The following is a 16,533-nucleotide window of genomic DNA, read 5'->3' on the forward strand; positions in this document are numbered from 1 at the left end:
GGGTACACATCAGCTGGTTGAACACCCCTGTGCCTCTCTGAGGATGCAGGGACATGGATCATTCAGTGGGATTTGGCACATGCTGCTACCTGGCATTCACAACATGCCAATCACATGCAGTTCGTGGGCACACTGTGCCAAAAACACTGACCTTGTACTTACAGCACAACATAATCTTGTTGCTGTTCACAAGTGTTGTCACCAAATTGGTGAGATAACCTTTTAATTGTACAGGTTCTTCTATCCCTACAATTTGCCTTTGATCCCTGTTTATTAATTCTCATTCAGACTTCCAAAACAATTATTCTTATAACATGGGAGTGATAGAGATAATACCCAAAATGGTTCCCAAACTCCTTCCCAATAATCTGCCTCAGGTTTGATATATATAATACACCAAGCTATGAGTTTAAATGTACAAGTAATATGATTTGTAGATATCATAATTGAAAATTTGTTACAAATCTCAGCCTGTGTGGCTTAAGTCTAACAATGACCAGAGTACTGTGTGTGACACAGTTTCAGAAATGGATCCAAAAATCTTTAAACCACCTACATTTAATCCCAGGTCCACAGCTGAGGGAAAAGGGTTTCCCCAAATAGCCTGAGAATTGTTCCCATGCACATAAGTAATGTTTTTCACAGGAGTGACGAAAAAAAAAACCCAACTCAATATTACATTCCCATTTCTTTGGAATCTCTAATCCTAACTGCAGCACTCTTTATGAGCATATATGCAAGATATTTCTATTTCAACTAAGAGAAATAAATACTGTACTATTTTGCCCTTGTCCCTGGGGAAATGGTGTTCCTAACAAAATGCTGCTCTCTGCTGGCCTTGACCTGCTTTTCCTCAAGGGCCTCAACTCCTGAGATCTGCTTTCCCTCGTGAAAAGGGAAAAAAACCTCTTTTGCTGACCTAGCAATCGGTGACAGGACCATTTCTTTATTTAGGATTGAAAAAAAAAAATATTTTGCTAAGGAAAACTATACTGGTATAACTGAAATCTTCTGTCTTGAAGAAAAAAGGCAAGTAGTCCTTCACCCTGAGTAACCCTCCAGAAGTATTCCTGTTTTCTTGCAACCTGGAGGAAGAAGAAGCAGGCTCTCTGTCGTGATGAGTTCAGATGACTGAGTGTTTCTAAACAGAAGGGACTCAAGTCCTGCTCTAGGTTTCAGGAAACTTGCTCCTAGGTGGGTTTTACTGATAAGAAATAATAAACACCTGAGTCTGAACATGAACTACTGTCTCAAGCGCCTTCAATGCAGACCCAGAGAAACGGATACCAGGCCATTATTTATACACAGATATTTAGTACTAGTAACCTCCCCAAGTACATCTTGAGGGCAACCCCAAATGTTACTGTATTCCATATCTTTCTGTGCCCCCAAAATTGTTATTACCTCTAAGACCCTGCAACCAGAGAAGAGAATCAAGGCGGGAAGTGTCACAGGCCCTTTTAAAGTCTTTGTTCAGGAGAGATTACTAAGATTTAGCAATTCTGTTTCCAGTGGTTATTTACTGGTTTGTTTTAGTTTTTTTTTTTATTATTTTTGCCTGTTGCTGTTTCACTTGTTGGTAAATTCATTTTTTTCACTTACATGTATTTCTATTCATTCCTTATTGGTGGAAGAGCATCAACTAAAACTAAAGGGAGATAAGTCATTTAGAGCATCCACCTCTTAAATTCTCTTAAACCTTTATTAGGACTGGTTAGTAATTATCATACAAACTATGTGACCCACATAACTTCCATACATGCTCAGGGGAAGGGTTTTCACCTGGCCAGCACCTCTTTGACGTACAGGTGTGCTTTTTTAGCACTATGTGAAAAATGCGTATTTTATGATTGGCTTTTTGCAAATGTTAAAATGAATATTATATGTTGTCAGAAAGTAATGCTGTATTCATTTTCTTAAGTAGTGTGTTAAATATAGTTTTAAGTTATAACAAAATGTTAAAATAAAAACTATGCTACGTAAGATACTTTTTTTCTAAAAAAAGGATTTGCACTGAGATAGCAGCCACAAGACACTTAAATCTTTCAGAGAAAGAGAATTTATTGTTCCATTGTCAGGAGAAATGAACTTCTTCTCGCTTTGCTTGGGCAGAATGACGCTGTCAAGATTATGAAGACATTGACTATTATGAAGAAGAAGTTGATGATGACCAGACAGAATCTTGTATTTGAATGGAATTTATGTATCATGTATGAAGTGTATGAATACGCAACTGGCTGTTGCTTTTAAGGGTTAATCCTCTGTTAATGTGGGTCCTTTTTCGGGCTTTGTTGCCCTGAAAAAGGTACTCGGATGTTCGTAACTCTTTGTATTTGTTGTCTCATATCGTCCTAATTGAAATTGTCCAAATTATTATTACTCTAATTGTATTACTATTTTTATAACACTTTTATTACTATTAAACTTTTAAAATTTTAAAAACAAGTGATTAGCGTTTTCCACAACTACAATGAACATATTTCAGCTACAGGATACATGGACCTTGAGTGTTTTGCCAAGCTGGCCATGGATACATCAACATCTCCATGATGTACCTCATCCTTAAAGCTTTGTAGCTCCACGGTGTCCTTGACCAAGTGGCGTTAACTGCTGTCACAGACATCTTTTATGAAAAATCCTTTCCTTAGGATTTTTCCTCCTGAGAAGCTGAGAGGCCTCAGGAACAAAATGCAAACATTGATTATCTGCTGCTGTGGAATGCAACAGGTGCATCTGTGATTGGCCCATGTTGGATGTTTGTAATTAATGGCCAATCACAGTCAGCTGGCTCGGACAGAGAACCGAGCCACAAACCTTTGTTATCATTCCTTCTTATTCTATTCTTAGCTGGCCTTCTGATGAAATCCTTTCGTCTATTCTTTTAGTATAGTTTTAATGTAATACATATCATAAAATAATAAATCAGCCTTCTGAAACATGGAGTCAGATCCTCGTCTCTTCCCTCAACCTAAGACCCCTGTGAACACGGTCACAAACTACCACCTGATACGAGACACTCCTGACACATCCCACATATTTTCCGGTACTGTTTCTTCACACCTTTCTGACCTTGCAGCATTTCACCTAATTTTATTTATTTTGTCTGTTTTTTAAGCACATTCCCACGGAGCCCCCGCGCACGGACGGGCTCGGCCGCTCGTGGGGCCGCCCCCTCACGGGGCTGCGTGCCCTTCCTGCGCCTGCGCCGAGCGGGCTGGGCCGCCATGGCGGGGCCGGCGAGGGCGGTGTGAGTTTGGGAGGGACGGAGAGAAGAGGGAGGGAAGAGGGAGCCGGGAGGAGGAAGAAGGAAGTGCAGGCGGCAGGACAGAGGGACAGAGGTCTGTGTGTCAGCAAGGGGCACCCTGCGGGGTGGGTTGGGCCGGGCTCCCGGCTGTATCCCGGCTCCCCGGCGCCAGCGGGGAGCTTTTGCCTTGCAGCAAACCGTGGCGTCCCCTGACAAAGGCGGGGAAGGGACGGTCGCGGTTCTCTCCGGGCAAGCGGGGTTAGCGCTGCCAGGCTGCTGAGAATCCTCATTTTTCCAGCCTGTTTCGTGTCCCCTGGAAGGATCCCCCGGTCCCTGCGGATTTCCTCCCCTTTGTGACATTTATCTCTGCTGTGGCCGCGGCCGAGGCCTTCCCGGCACCGACCTGCAGCGATTGGCATCTGCCTGCTGGTAGAAGACAGGAAAATTTTTAATTTACTTGCAATTAATCTATTTTTTTTACTTGCAATTTAATTTTTAATTTTCTTGCAATGCCATCTTCCTGATTTCTGTGTCATGACAATCTACAGTTCCGTTTCCCTTAAGCTGATCCGTTTTTTATGTGTATATGTGCCTGTGATTGTTTTCCTCCATTTGTAGGAAATGTTGTCTTACCTGTTTTTGGAAATACTCTGTAATCACTTTGATTTTAAGTTCCTCCCCTTCACACCTTCCCGAATTCTCATCAAGAGGTTACATATGTGTAAAAAACCTTGTTTAACTCGCCTTCATCAATTGTTTTCCTTTCACTTCATTACTCTATCAAAAAAGGAAAAAGTGTATGTAATTTTTCTCCCCATAAATTACCACTGAACTGCTTTTTAATCATCTGAATTATGCTGTGTGAGGCCTTGTAGATTTTGTGGGTTGTGGTTTCTTTCCTGGTGTTGGGGATAGGGGAGGAGGGCACTCAATTCCCTGGATCTTGCATCTTGCCGTTCAAAGTTAATTTTAAGTTGTCCTTGTCCAGTCTTCTGGGACCTCGCTCACCATCCAGGAACTAACAAAGATAACTGCCCAGAGAAGCTGTGGGACATTCATCCTCAGAGTTTTTCAAAATGCTCTTGTTCACATGGAGGGTCCCAACAGCCGCCCCTGCTGTGAGCAGGATGTTGGATGAGGTCCCCTCGCACCTTGCTCACTGTATACAGCTTCTCTGAACCCTCCTTGTTTTGTGCCTTATTTGGCCTCTAGAAATGGGGGGAAAGAAGATTTGTGCTGCCCCATGCCTTAAGTGAGCTGTGGGGCTGGAAGAGGAGCTTGCTTTCCTTCTGTTCATTGGGAAAATAGCGTCCAGTGTCGTGGGCATTGTGCTTTTCGATCCCTCTGTCAGTTGGGAAAATAAAACAGATCCTTTCTCTTCTGTTGGATGTAGGAGTGATGTGGGAGCCAGCTGTTCTGCATGAAGGAGAAGGAACAGACCACCTGATAAAGGGAAGAAACAAAACATCCCATTAAATGGAAGCCATGAAGATATCAAAGCGCTTCTTCGCTTTTGGCATTCTGGCATGCATAGCTGTTTATGTTGCATATGTGAAATGGCACTTGGGCTCCAAACCATTTGTGGGAGCCACAGAAGGAGTGGCTGAAAGCAGAGGAGATAAACTGACCCATCAGGCAGTGAGCACAGATCTCTCTGTCTTTTATGGAATTATGTTTGATGCAGGAAGCACAGGAACTCGCATCCATATATTTAAATTTGCTCAGCAGCCAAGAGGTATGTCCTGCTCATTGCATGACAGATTAATTCTTCCATAAATTGTGGAGGAGAATTTTGATGACAGTTTTCTAGGGTCTACTTGAACATACATGCTTCAGGTCTTTCTAGAGAGGAGGTATGAAATTATTCAGGCATGTGTATTTGGATGAAATTACGAAAATGTTCAACAAGGAGAAAATGCTGTAATGTCAGAATATGAAGTAAATAGCAGCTGTACTTTTAGAGTAGTGTCTTGAAGAAAAGCAGTTTTTCATCACACTGATGGAAGAGACAATTATAAATTCAAACTGCCTTATTTCCCCAAATTTTTTAGGTTGTTTGGTGTCTCCAGTTCCTGGCAATGAGCTGCTTCTCTCTACAGTGTCTGGTTTAGTGCATCCTTGGCTTCAGGGCTGGGTTTAAACTGCAAAAGAAAACAAAAATTGCAAATAGTTTGATTAAAATTGCTGTGTGTGGCATCAGGACAGAAACTGCTTTGGAGAATTGAGAACAAAGTGTACAAAAAAGCTCCAGCTTTCCTCTGCAGTAGTAAGCTTCATTTGTTTGTATGTTGTGAAACTCATAAGGATCAGAGAGCCACGTGTGGGTGCTGTTAGTAGGTGATCTAAAGGCTGTGTGGAGGATTAGCAGTGTGCTGTATGGTGTGATTGGCCCTTTAGGTTAAACAACAGTCCTTGGATTTCCTTCTTTCCCTGGATCTCCAAGTTTTTTGCTTCTTCCTTGCTGCTTCATTTGAAACACAATTTCAGAATGTATCACAGCAAATGGAGTGTAAGTGTTGCCTGCAGTGCTGGTTTATACAAGGCACTGAAGTCTGCATCCCTCTGCTGCCATTGAAAATAGGAGAAGAGCTTCCATTAGGTTTTGCTGGAATCAAGTTTAGCCAGAGCAGGGTAGGCTGAAACAAGAACTCTTTTTTGCAGGTGCAGTTTGGAAAGCTGCACATGGCAGGTGCAAGGCCTCAAAGAGAGCTTGCACCCATCTGGTGGCTGATGTGCATAGTGGACAGCAGCACCTGACAACCAGTCATGGCTTTAAAGGTGGTTTTCTCAGCTTCTAATTCCACATCCAGGGCTGTATTTAAAGGTCAGGTGGCTGATAATAGTTCACTAGACAGAGGCTTCAATTGACTTCTGTTAGCACATAATAATGGAATTTTTAAAATGGTTTTCTTTTTGTGCATGCAAAATTATTTGTGCCATTACTTATTTTGGAATGCTGCTTTTGAACAGAGACTCCCAGGTTAACCCATGAGACGTTTAAAGCACTGAAACCAGGTCTGTCTGCATATGCTGATGATGTTGAAAAGGTAATTTAAGTTACTTCTTCCCTGTCTCCCTTGCCTTCTGGTTTGCAGGGATTTAGGGACTCCTAAGAGCCAGACTTAGACCCAGCTCATAGTGTTTTACAAAAGCCTTTGCTTTCTGAGAATTTGTCATACTGCCCTTTGAGCTTTTTGTAGCCAAAAAATTTGGTGGCAGAGTTCTGTTTCCCTGTTTGAAAAAGTGACTTTGCTTTGCACCAGTTGTTCAATAATTCCCATTATATCCACTAGGCTTTATGCTGGTGAGACAGTGAGTCCTGCACCTTCTCTTGACCCCTTTTGATATTAATTTGTCTGTTTCACATTTACAATGAATCATAGCCCTGATCACCCTTTTGATCTTTCAAAAGAGTTTTTAACAGTTCTTTTATTGTTCTTTGCTCCCAGAGTGGCCAGGGAATAAAAGAGCTCCTGGAGGTGGCAAAGAAGGAAGTTCCTATGGAGCTGTGGAAGTTTACTCCTCTGGTCCTGAAAGCCACAGCTGGCCTACGGTTGCTGCCAGGAGAGAAAGCTCAGAAGTTGCTGGAAAAGGTATTATCTCTTGTCTTTCTGTTTTATTTCCAGAAAACATGCTCCTGTTAAAAATGCAGCACCCTGGCACATTCCTGCAAGCTAAGGTGTCCATCTCCTGCCTTTCCCATGTATCTATGATACCAATTCCAACAAAGCAAATGGGATTCACTTCCCTACCCATGTTCATCCCTTGTTAATGGCATTTCTGAGCAGTCTTCATGCTTGGAAACCCATCACATCCATCCCTGTTTCTGCACCAAACTGCAGGGCCAGCACATAAAGGCTGCTGAGTGTTGGACTCTTGAACTTCAAACACAGTGGTGAGCAGCAGTCAGGATCTGGCCCAAGCAGAGGAGTAGTAGTGTAAAATTGGGGTTTTAAAAAAACTTGGAAAAGTATTTCTCTGAATGTGACTTCTATTTGTACTACAGGTGAAGGAGATTTTTCAGGCTTCCCCCTTCTTTGTAAGGGACAATTGTGTGTCAATAATGAATGGAACTGATGAAGGTAAGCAACTCTATGGAGACTCTTTCTGCAGTCCTGGAAATCCCTGCTGCACTGTGACAAGTCCCTGCCTGCTGTAGTAGGAGCAGGTTTGACAGAAGCAGAGTTTTTATGTAGCCACAGGCAGTGCCTGCCAAAGAAATCTTGTGTACTGTTTTCTAATTTGAAGTCCTGAGCTCTGTCCTGATCTTGGAAGCTCTTAGTGTTGAGCAGTTCCTGTAGGATCATCAGAAAGCCACTGTGCAGTCAGCACTTGTGGAGACATTTCTGAATATCTGCTTGTTGAAATGGTCTTCAACAATTGGGTTAGCCCACTCTGCTCTTGACAATGCTTATCAGAGCTCTCTGGAAGTACTTGATGATCATAATGTTAATTTTTCAAGTTCAATCTGAAAAAAAACATGTTATATAGGGAAGAAAATATATGCTGAAGTAAGTTCATGTTGATCCAAAAATGTTGAGGACAGAATGTCAAAATTCTAAGTAACTGAGTGTTGAAATGTGTTTTAAATCTGCTCAGAAACCAAGCTTTAAAATAGCTGAAGTTGTTTATGAGTTTCTGATTTTGCTGCTTAATGAGGAAATATATTCTTTTTCTTTTGTTTTAAAATCAGTAATTGCAGTGATAGCCTGGATTCAACCAAGGATTGAAGTAGGCCATGCTCTCTGGCATGCCTTGAGTTTTAACCACATGAATAAATATTTGAATTTGTTAACATAAGGTCACTGGTTCACCTCATTTATGGGGACCAGTTTATAAAACAAGAAGAGGACAAAAACAGCATAGCTCACAAAATTGCTTAGAGGAAAACAGGCAAAATTAGAACACTGAAAGATGAAAATTCTTAGTGTTCATAAAGATAAGTGGAATGACTGACATCAAACAAAAGCCAGCAGTGGATGTTTTCCTAGAAAATGAACAATGTGAGTTTCAGTCTTCTCTTTGTCTTTTAGCTAAGGACTGAGGCCTTTGTGACTTCCTGCCTGAGTTTTTGACCTGTGAAATACAGAGTTCTCCAGGCATTTCATACATGGGGTATCTCTCCCAAATATCACAAAAGCTCTGATAGAGAAAGTCATTCTCTTTCTTCAAATAGCCTAATCTTGAGTTTGTCAGCCATTGCCATTTCTGGAGACCTTCTAATATGGCTTGACTTACTTGTTGCTGCAGTTAGATAAAATTAAATATTATGATCTAAGCATGTGTCTTCTGAATCTTTTCCTTATTAGGTATTTCAGCCTGGATCACAATAAATTTCTTAACAGGTATGTGTACATGAGCATGTGTATAAAGATATAACCAATGCTGTGAATTTCCTGCTCTTTTCTGCCCCTGTGTGGAATTTGCTCATTCGTTGGGGTGGAATGGGAGAAAGAAGGCTCTGAGAATAAGTCAGCAGTTTGTTTTTGGCTTGGCCTATTTAAGTCATTAGGATTTTGTCCATTTACTTGATGGAGTGAGGAGTTTAATCCTTTTTCCTAGATGTTTAATGTAGCTTTTCTTTCAGTTCCCTCTAGGGTACCAGAGCATTTTATTCCTTTTTAGAGCCTGCTGTGACTCAGGCTAAATTTTTTGTGTGAGTATTCTAGATGTGCTTGGCAGCTGCAGAGAGTAAAAGAAAGTGCTGTGGTACTTCCTTACAGATTTATAACACAGAAATGCCAGGGTGTTTACACTGCTGAGTGAGAAAAGGGTAGCTGAAGAGTAGAGAGAAAACTGAGCTGAAGCTCTGCTGCATAAAGCACTCTGCCATCCTAGTGCTCTGTTCAGCACCCAGCCTGTGGGGCAATGTGCTCTGGAGCTTTTTGTGCTCCCAGGAAATACCAGAAAGGTCAGGGATCTTCAAACATCAGCTATCATGAGGTGTACTGAGGTACTTGGCACAAACTGTCCTTGTCAGAAGGATCTAACTGAAAAGAACTAGATCTAAATGAGAGCAGAGGTCTTGGCTGGCAGCAGGAAGAATTCCAAGAGAGCTGAGTCTCTCAGGCCAGCTCTTTTCAGTCTGTCATCCCTTTGGCCATAGGAATCTGCAAAATATTGCCAAGGGATCAGGGAGAGGTGGCCAAGACAACCACATTCCTCTGTGTTACAAAGTGGTTACCAGAGCAGAGTTTGCAAAAGGTCTTTGCATCCAAAATGTTTAGGAAAGCAATACCCAAAACTGCTGTGATTAGGGCAGGAACAGCCACTGAAGAAATAAGAGACTCTTGTCACTTTAGGATTTTCAGGTTTGATAAAGCCAAAATCAGTGCCCAGTGGAAAACAGTGTAATTTAGTGCTGTGTGAAAGCTGAGAGTGGAGTTAGATTGTTCTCTTTCCTTACCACTGTACTTCTGGTTTTGTTCCTAGCCAGTTTTTCCCAGTGCCCACCATGGCTTTCTCTGTTCTGTCACACATTTCAGGCAGGCTAGATGACCCCCAGAGGAGAAGTGTAGGGATGCTGGATTTGGGTGGTGGATCAACACAGATCACCTTCCTTCCACGTGCCAAGGTAACGTGAGCATGCACACTGTTGGGAAATGCTGCTGCAGGAATCTCTCACTGTGCTCAGGTTTCTTTCCCTTGGAAACAGAGCAAGAGTTTTGTCAGTGTGACATGAAGCCACACTTGTGACTTGGTCATATGTGCCTTTTTATAGTCAGTCCCAGAGGCATTCACAACTCTTTGTCCATCCTCCTCATCCAGCTCCATGGGTCAGTGGTGCTTGTGGTGAGCCTGCCAGGGCTGCTTTATCTCTGGAGGACACCATGTTCTGAATGTCTGAATCCTTGACTTTCAGTTTGCACAGCTTATAACAAAGAGCACAAAAAACCCAAGGCTGTTAATGAATTCAAATCCAGCATATGGCCTACACTGGGGTTTAACAACACAGTGAGGTGCCTTCTCAATCCTTGTTTCTGATTGTCCTGAGTTCCCTCAGTTGCAAATGAATGCCATTTTAGCTTCCTGGCATTTTTACAGCTGTTCTGTGAAGCCCTGTGGCTCTGGTATTTTAAGGCTCTGGCCTGAGCAGAGATAGTGCTCATAGTAAAGCTGCACAAAAGCAGAGGGAGTGTCCCAGTCTGGGATAATCAAAACATTGCACTGTTTCAGCAGAATGGCAAGGGATGTGAAGGGTCCAGGATGTGGAAATTCTGGAGATAGAGAAAAGATATGAGCAGCACTATGGCCAGAGCTTTGCTCCCCACAAACACTCTAGCTGAGCTGATGCACTTGGGGAACAGGCTGCCCTTTCATTCCTACAGACCACAGGCTGATCCTTGCTCTGTTCCTTGGCAAGCTCAGGGATGTGCTTTTCCCCTGGCTTGTGCAAGTTCACAGATGAATTCACTGGAGTAGGAAGTTAATGCGTGCCTGGCCTGCCTATTAGTTTGCACACAGCTCCTGTAGTAGGGATCATGTGAAGAGGCAGTTGCTTGAGCCTCTGGACAAAAGCAGTTAAGAGCTGGAGTAAGGATTCCATTTTAAATGAAAGTAACACTTTTGTGGACACAAATATAACAGTTTGAACCCTCTCATGTGAAGACACTCTTAGCTCCAGGTTTTGTGGCTGTCTTGTGCATCAGCAGTCAAATTGAAATCCTTGCAAATTCATCATTTCTCTCTGAATCATGCTAGGATTGTTTCACATTTTTCCTAATGTGTTGGAAGATTACCTTGTTGATGTTTGCTGCTGGCTGGCAGAAACCTGCCAGTGACATCTTTTTCTCCCTCCAGGCAACTCTCCAGACATCACCATCTGGCCACACAACTTCATTTCAGATGTTTAACCACACCTACAAGCTGTATTCATACAGGTTAGTTGTGGAAAAAAGAGCACAGTGCTCAGATGGAAGCTTTCTGTGAAGCCAAGGAGACTGAGGTGTTTTTCTGGAGTGGGGTCCTTGCAAATGAATACCATGAAGAAGCAGAGAAACTTGAGCCATGTGATTTTGGTGGATTAACCTTGGCTGCCCACCAAGTCCCTCTATCACTCCCATTTTATTAACAGGAGGGGGAAAGAAAATAGGAGAAAAAGCTCATGGGTCAAGATGAGGACAGGGAGGTCACCAGTTATTGTCATGGGTGAAACAGAGTTGACTTTAATTTCATTTATTTAGTATTTAATTTATTGCCAATTAAACAGTAAGATAATAAGAACAAAATCAAAAAGGCTTTCCCTCCACTTCTGCCTCCTTCCCATGCTCAGCTTCACTTCCAACTTTTACACCTTCTCACCACTGAGCAGCACAGGAAGATGGAGAGTGGGGGTTGCAGTCAGTTCATAATGCTTTGCTATTTCTTCTGTTAGTTTTTCTTCCTCACTGTCTTCTCTGCTCTCAGTGTTTTGGGCCAGCAGCTTCTTCCCACCTGTGTTTGCTGTGGGGTGTGGTTGGGCTCAGAAAATGAGTTCTATATGCAAGTGTCTGTGCTGCCTTTGAGGAGGGCAGGAGTACCCAGTGAGGTACTAGGGGTAGAGGCAGAGAAATGCCATTGCCAGTTCTCCAAGAGCCAGATTACAACTGACAGCTATTGCCTGAGCTTTTTCAAAGATAAATTATCCTTCTGGATAAGGTAATATGAGAACAGGCTGTCACACTGTTCCACTCATGTGCATGAGCTGCTGACTTGAGCCACTTTAATTACCATGGCTGTCAGGAGGAGACTGGCATGTCCCAGCCAGGTTGTCAGTGGAGTACCAGAGGAAGGATGTCTGTTGCTCACAGAGGCTTTTCTCCCTTTGCAGTTACCTGGGACTTGGGCTGATGTCAGCAAGGCTTGCCATTTTGGGAGGAGTTGAGGGAAAACCCTGTAAGTTATGGGCAGTGTTCAGATCCTGGTTCTGAGCTCAGGGTGTGTAGTCCTGTGGTGGGGGGAGGAGCTGTGGATCCCCTTCCCACTGGGCTTGAGGTTCCTGAATGGCATGTGGGCTCCTGTCACCATGGCTGGGTGCATTGGAGAGGAATGCAGGAGGTGACACTGACAGCTCCCAGGAGACCTGGATTCTTGCCAGCCCTAGGTTGGGGGTGGCATGGGACATCCAAACCATGGCTGGGCTGTGGAGGGGCCTTGCTGAAGCTGCAGGACAGTGTGGATAAGGGCTGGGGGTGAAGGATCTGAATTTACTCCTTATGTTTTTTCCTAACGTGGCTTTGTTTTACTTCTGCAGTAGGAGAAGGGGAGGAATTGATCAGCCCTTGTTTGCCACCTGGCTTCAAATCCGAATGGCAACACACTGAGATAGTGTACAAAATTAAAGGACAGAAGGCAGGTATAGTGATTTATCACTCTTGCTATCTAGGTTAGCTGCTATTAGCACAGTAAATACACACTCATCCTCTTTCAATGACACCAGACTGTTTACTGCTCTGTCTGGCTTCTCTTGATGTGCTGTCAAAGAGATCCTGCAGTTCCTTTGTCTTGTGCCATGATGTGTCTGTCCAGTCAGTAAAGCTGCCAGACATGATGCAGATGGAGTTGAGCAGTCCTTGAATAGGTCTTTCAAAACCCTTCTGCCTCAAATGATGTTGTGCATGTCTGATCTATCACATAAGTCCCAACATGAGGATGGTAGGTGTGAGACTAGACACACTAGAAGAAGATTCAGATTTCAGTTCTCTGTGAAGAGTTTTGCTATTTTGCAAAAAGGTGCCTGTTTCCTGGCAGATGCTCAGATGCTAAATAAAGTCCATATATATTTAATTCTCAGCCTGTAATATGATTTTTTTTGTCTTCTTTTAGGTGAGCCTCTATATGAGTCTTGTTCTAATAAAGTGGCAAAGATGCTCTACAAGAAAGTGCACAGAGCTGGGGAAGTGAAGGACCTGGACTTTTACATTTTCTCCTACTACTATGACTGTGCAGCAGAGGCTGGTCTCATAGGTATGTCTGCTTCTGAGTTGGTTTCATTTTAAATGGCAAGTTATGGAAATAGTGGGAACACTTACACACATGGAAATTAGTCTGTTAACATTGCTGTGCAGCACTGACTTGATATTATTGTCTATAATATACACAATATAGACAGTATCTTCTCTATTGTCTATAGAGAAGATACTGGGCCTGTGAAATAGGACCTACAGCCTTTGATAATAGTTTTTAAACAGCTTGCATTTCAGAAATGGTTGTTACCTAATTAGCTCTACAATCTGAAATAGAAAAAAACTTCATGATGATAAACAAATTTCTTGAGCAGTAAAGTAGTAAAAATTACCTGGGCTGTGTGTTTGCTCCACTGACCTTTTGATGGAATGAAGATTTTCAGATATTTGCACATGCATTCAGAATTAATCACATCTCTTTTTCCAGTGGGGTGCTTGTGTACAAAAGGCTGGCATATTCAGTGGTAAAAAGCAGATAATGAGATCTCAAGTTAGTTTGGACAAACACACCTCCCTTTTCAGCTACTCTCTTTTTACAAAGAATTTCAGATTTAATGTGTTGCAGAGCACTGATGCCCTGTCAGATCTGGTAACAGGTGCTCACTGTCCAGGGCAGTGCAGAAATGGGCATCAGCTGAGGTGGTCTGTAAGCTCTGTTTCTGCAGGAAACAAGGCTAAAGGTTCTTCATAAACCAAGGCTTTTGAATCTATATTGAGAATTTTTGAAGGTTCTTTTACCTTTAAAACCTGAATTTTGTCTGAATTTTGACATTGATTTCAGTGACATTGATTTCTGAATTTTGACATTGATTTCAGTGGCTCAAGGTTTAATTTCTAAACAACTTTTATGATTTGAGTCTACAATTGCCTTTATACAAAGACTGTAAAAAATTGGGTTTTTTTTCTTTTAGATAAAGAAAAAGGAGGAAGCTTAACTGTTAGTGACTTTGAAATTGCAGCTAAATATGGTGAGTAAAATACAAACACACACTAGTAATTGGGTGTAAATTCATTCCAGGTGGCAAATGTGAGACACACTAAGAAGCCTGATGCTAAGTAAATATTGAGTCCCTCTAAATAGCATCTAACCAACATTTCTGCTTATTTCTTAAAATCTCACCTATTTTTATATTAACTTCTGCTTTTGCGGTGGGTTTTATTTTGAGTTTTTCTTTTTCTTTTATGTTGTTGGGCTTTTTTTAATTTGGTTTTGTCAACATTTGTTAAGTTGGTGCTCAAGAAAGATAACACACCTGTGGTTGCTCAGATATTCAAAGACTTGAAGAGGATAGAAGAAAGGCTCTTTTCCTGGAGGATACAAGAAACTGCTGTTAGGGGAGAGACAGAATGTCTTGACTTCCTTACAAAGTTTATGTGCCTATCCTAATGTGTGTATGTCATTTCAGCCCCATTATAACAGGTTCCATCACTGACAGCTGTTTTGTGGATTCATTTGAGGTTTTTCACAGTGGGGCTGTTGTTAGACCTGAGCCCACAGTGTGCATTCAGACACTGTTTTCTTTCTTCTCAGTTTGTAAGACCATGGAAATCAGCCCTGGGAACAACCCTTTTCTCTGCATGGACCTCACATACATCACCTTCCTGCTGCAGGAACTGGGCTTTCCAAAGAGCCAAGGCTTTAAGGTGAAGCTCAAAGAGAATTTCTGGGGAGAGTGGGCAGGAGGGTGCCAAGGCAGGACTCATCCTGCCAGGAGCTTGGTTCTTGATTTACCTTCTTGCTACAACACATGGTGGGTGCAGCAACACGCTCCCCACAATGCTGGTAACTTTGTCATAATCTTCAGCACTGTATCACCACTTGCATGCTTCAGATTCTCCCCAGAAAAATGAGGTTTAACTTTTCTGCCTTTTTTTTTTTTTTTTTTTTGCCCAGCTTGCCCGGAAAATTGACAACGTTGAAACGAGCTGGGCATTGGGAGCCACTTTCCATTACATCGACTCACTGAACAGACTGCAGTACTAACACTCCTAGAAGGTGACCTTTTGGAATTCCCTTTTTTTGGGAGCCCAGCATGGGAGACCCTGTGGAAGGGTGTGCTTTTGGCTTCCAGAGTCCTTTGGAAGATCACCATGAACTACACTACCTTCCTCCCAGCCCCTGCCAAGCCCCCACCATCGCTAGCTCTTTTTTACAGTGCAGAGTGTAAAGGAAAAGCCTTGATTTGACAGCATGTGCCATCAGCTTAATGTAAAACTTGATCCTTTTGGAAGGAAAACCAGGACTCTGCAGGACATCTATGATCTCTATGAGAAAAACACAACTTTTTTGGAATATGCCTGTACTATGTGCTTGCTGTGTGCTGAAGTTGCTGAACGGTCACTCCAGAAGGAACTCTTTACTGTCCTGATTTCAGGGTGTTTTTTCCTGTTTGTCAGCAGTTTTCAGTGATGATTTTTATTTTACTACTCCTGTGTTCGAAGGTAAACTTGTGTGTGTGCATTTACACATTATGCTGCTGACAGGCAGCAGCTTTGAAATGCAGCATGGAAGTCACAGCTCTGTGTTCCAGTTGCCAAAGCAGAAAAGCTCAGGAAGACCCTAGAACTGGATATAGGCTTGGAAGCATGAGTTGGAGCCTGTGTACCTGTAGGGTCAAAGGCTAATGTTGATTCCCTGGCTGTTGGGAGGTGGATAATGGAAGGCAACATTAGATTTGCTGAATGAGCAAGGCTTGGGAGCTGGGTACAAGGATAATGATGGATTTGACAGTTCTAGAGCTGATCAGAGGAAGATGGAGCAACAAGATGCAGCCACAAAAATAAACCCTGAGCATGGCTTACTGGACATTGCAGGGCTGGGGATTGATGCATTTGCATGGTATTTTGGGTGAGTTTTCCTGCAGACACATCTGTGCTACATGAATGTATTGTGGTTGCAGTGAGCCAGGGCAGGGTAGCTGATGTGCTCCACTCCAGCAGTGCCTGGTATGCAGGCAGGGAGTGATCACAGGGGCTGGAGGAGATATGCTGTGTTATTTGTAATCTAACTGTGAATTTGTGATGTATTTAATGAATGTATAGAGAAGGCCCGAGTGGTCTTTTGGGGGTGCAGAAGAGCCCAGCATCCCCTAGAGCCCTGACTCACGGGCTTAGGGCAGCAGTACATGACACAGTGACCTGCTGCGTGGGGACACTTGAACCTCGCCGTGCCGACAATAAACCCCCAATTTGAAATCAGAACGTTGTGGTGGGGAGCCTTTTAGCGCCAGAGCGCGCACGGGGGGCGGGATGGAACTCCCTGCCCTGCCGCCATCAGTTCCGCCGGTCACTCCGCCATCCGAGCGCTCCGGTGCCGCCCCATCCCCCGTGGCCCTCCCGGTGCCC

The 16,533-nt window shown here is 43.0% G+C and overlaps 1 protein-coding gene across 1 annotated transcript; it reads left to right on the forward strand.

Annotated features, from left to right (window-relative positions):
• Positions 1-3,272: 3,272 nt before the first annotated feature.
• ENTPD6 (ectonucleoside triphosphate diphosphohydrolase 6) lies at positions 3,273-16,360 on the forward strand. Its single transcript, XM_058802802.1, has 14 exons — positions 3,273-3,338; positions 4,638-4,979; positions 6,215-6,291; positions 6,694-6,837; positions 7,251-7,326; positions 8,554-8,589; positions 9,730-9,818; positions 11,045-11,124; positions 12,054-12,118; positions 12,477-12,578; positions 13,049-13,189; positions 14,100-14,156; positions 14,720-14,832; positions 15,083-16,360. Exons 2-14 carry the CDS (start codon positions 4,721-4,723, stop codon positions 15,170-15,172), a joined length of 1,329 nt encoding a protein of 442 aa, XP_058658785.1. The 5' UTR covers positions 3,273-3,338; positions 4,638-4,720; the 3' UTR covers positions 15,173-16,360.
• The last annotated feature ends 173 nt before the right edge of the window (positions 16,361-16,533 follow it).

Source organism: Ammospiza caudacuta, chromosome 3, assembly GCF_027887145.1.
Source record: "Ammospiza caudacuta isolate bAmmCau1 chromosome 3, bAmmCau1.pri, whole genome shotgun sequence".
In the NCBI taxonomy this organism is placed as follows: Eukaryota; Metazoa; Chordata; class Aves; order Passeriformes; family Passerellidae; genus Ammospiza; species Ammospiza caudacuta.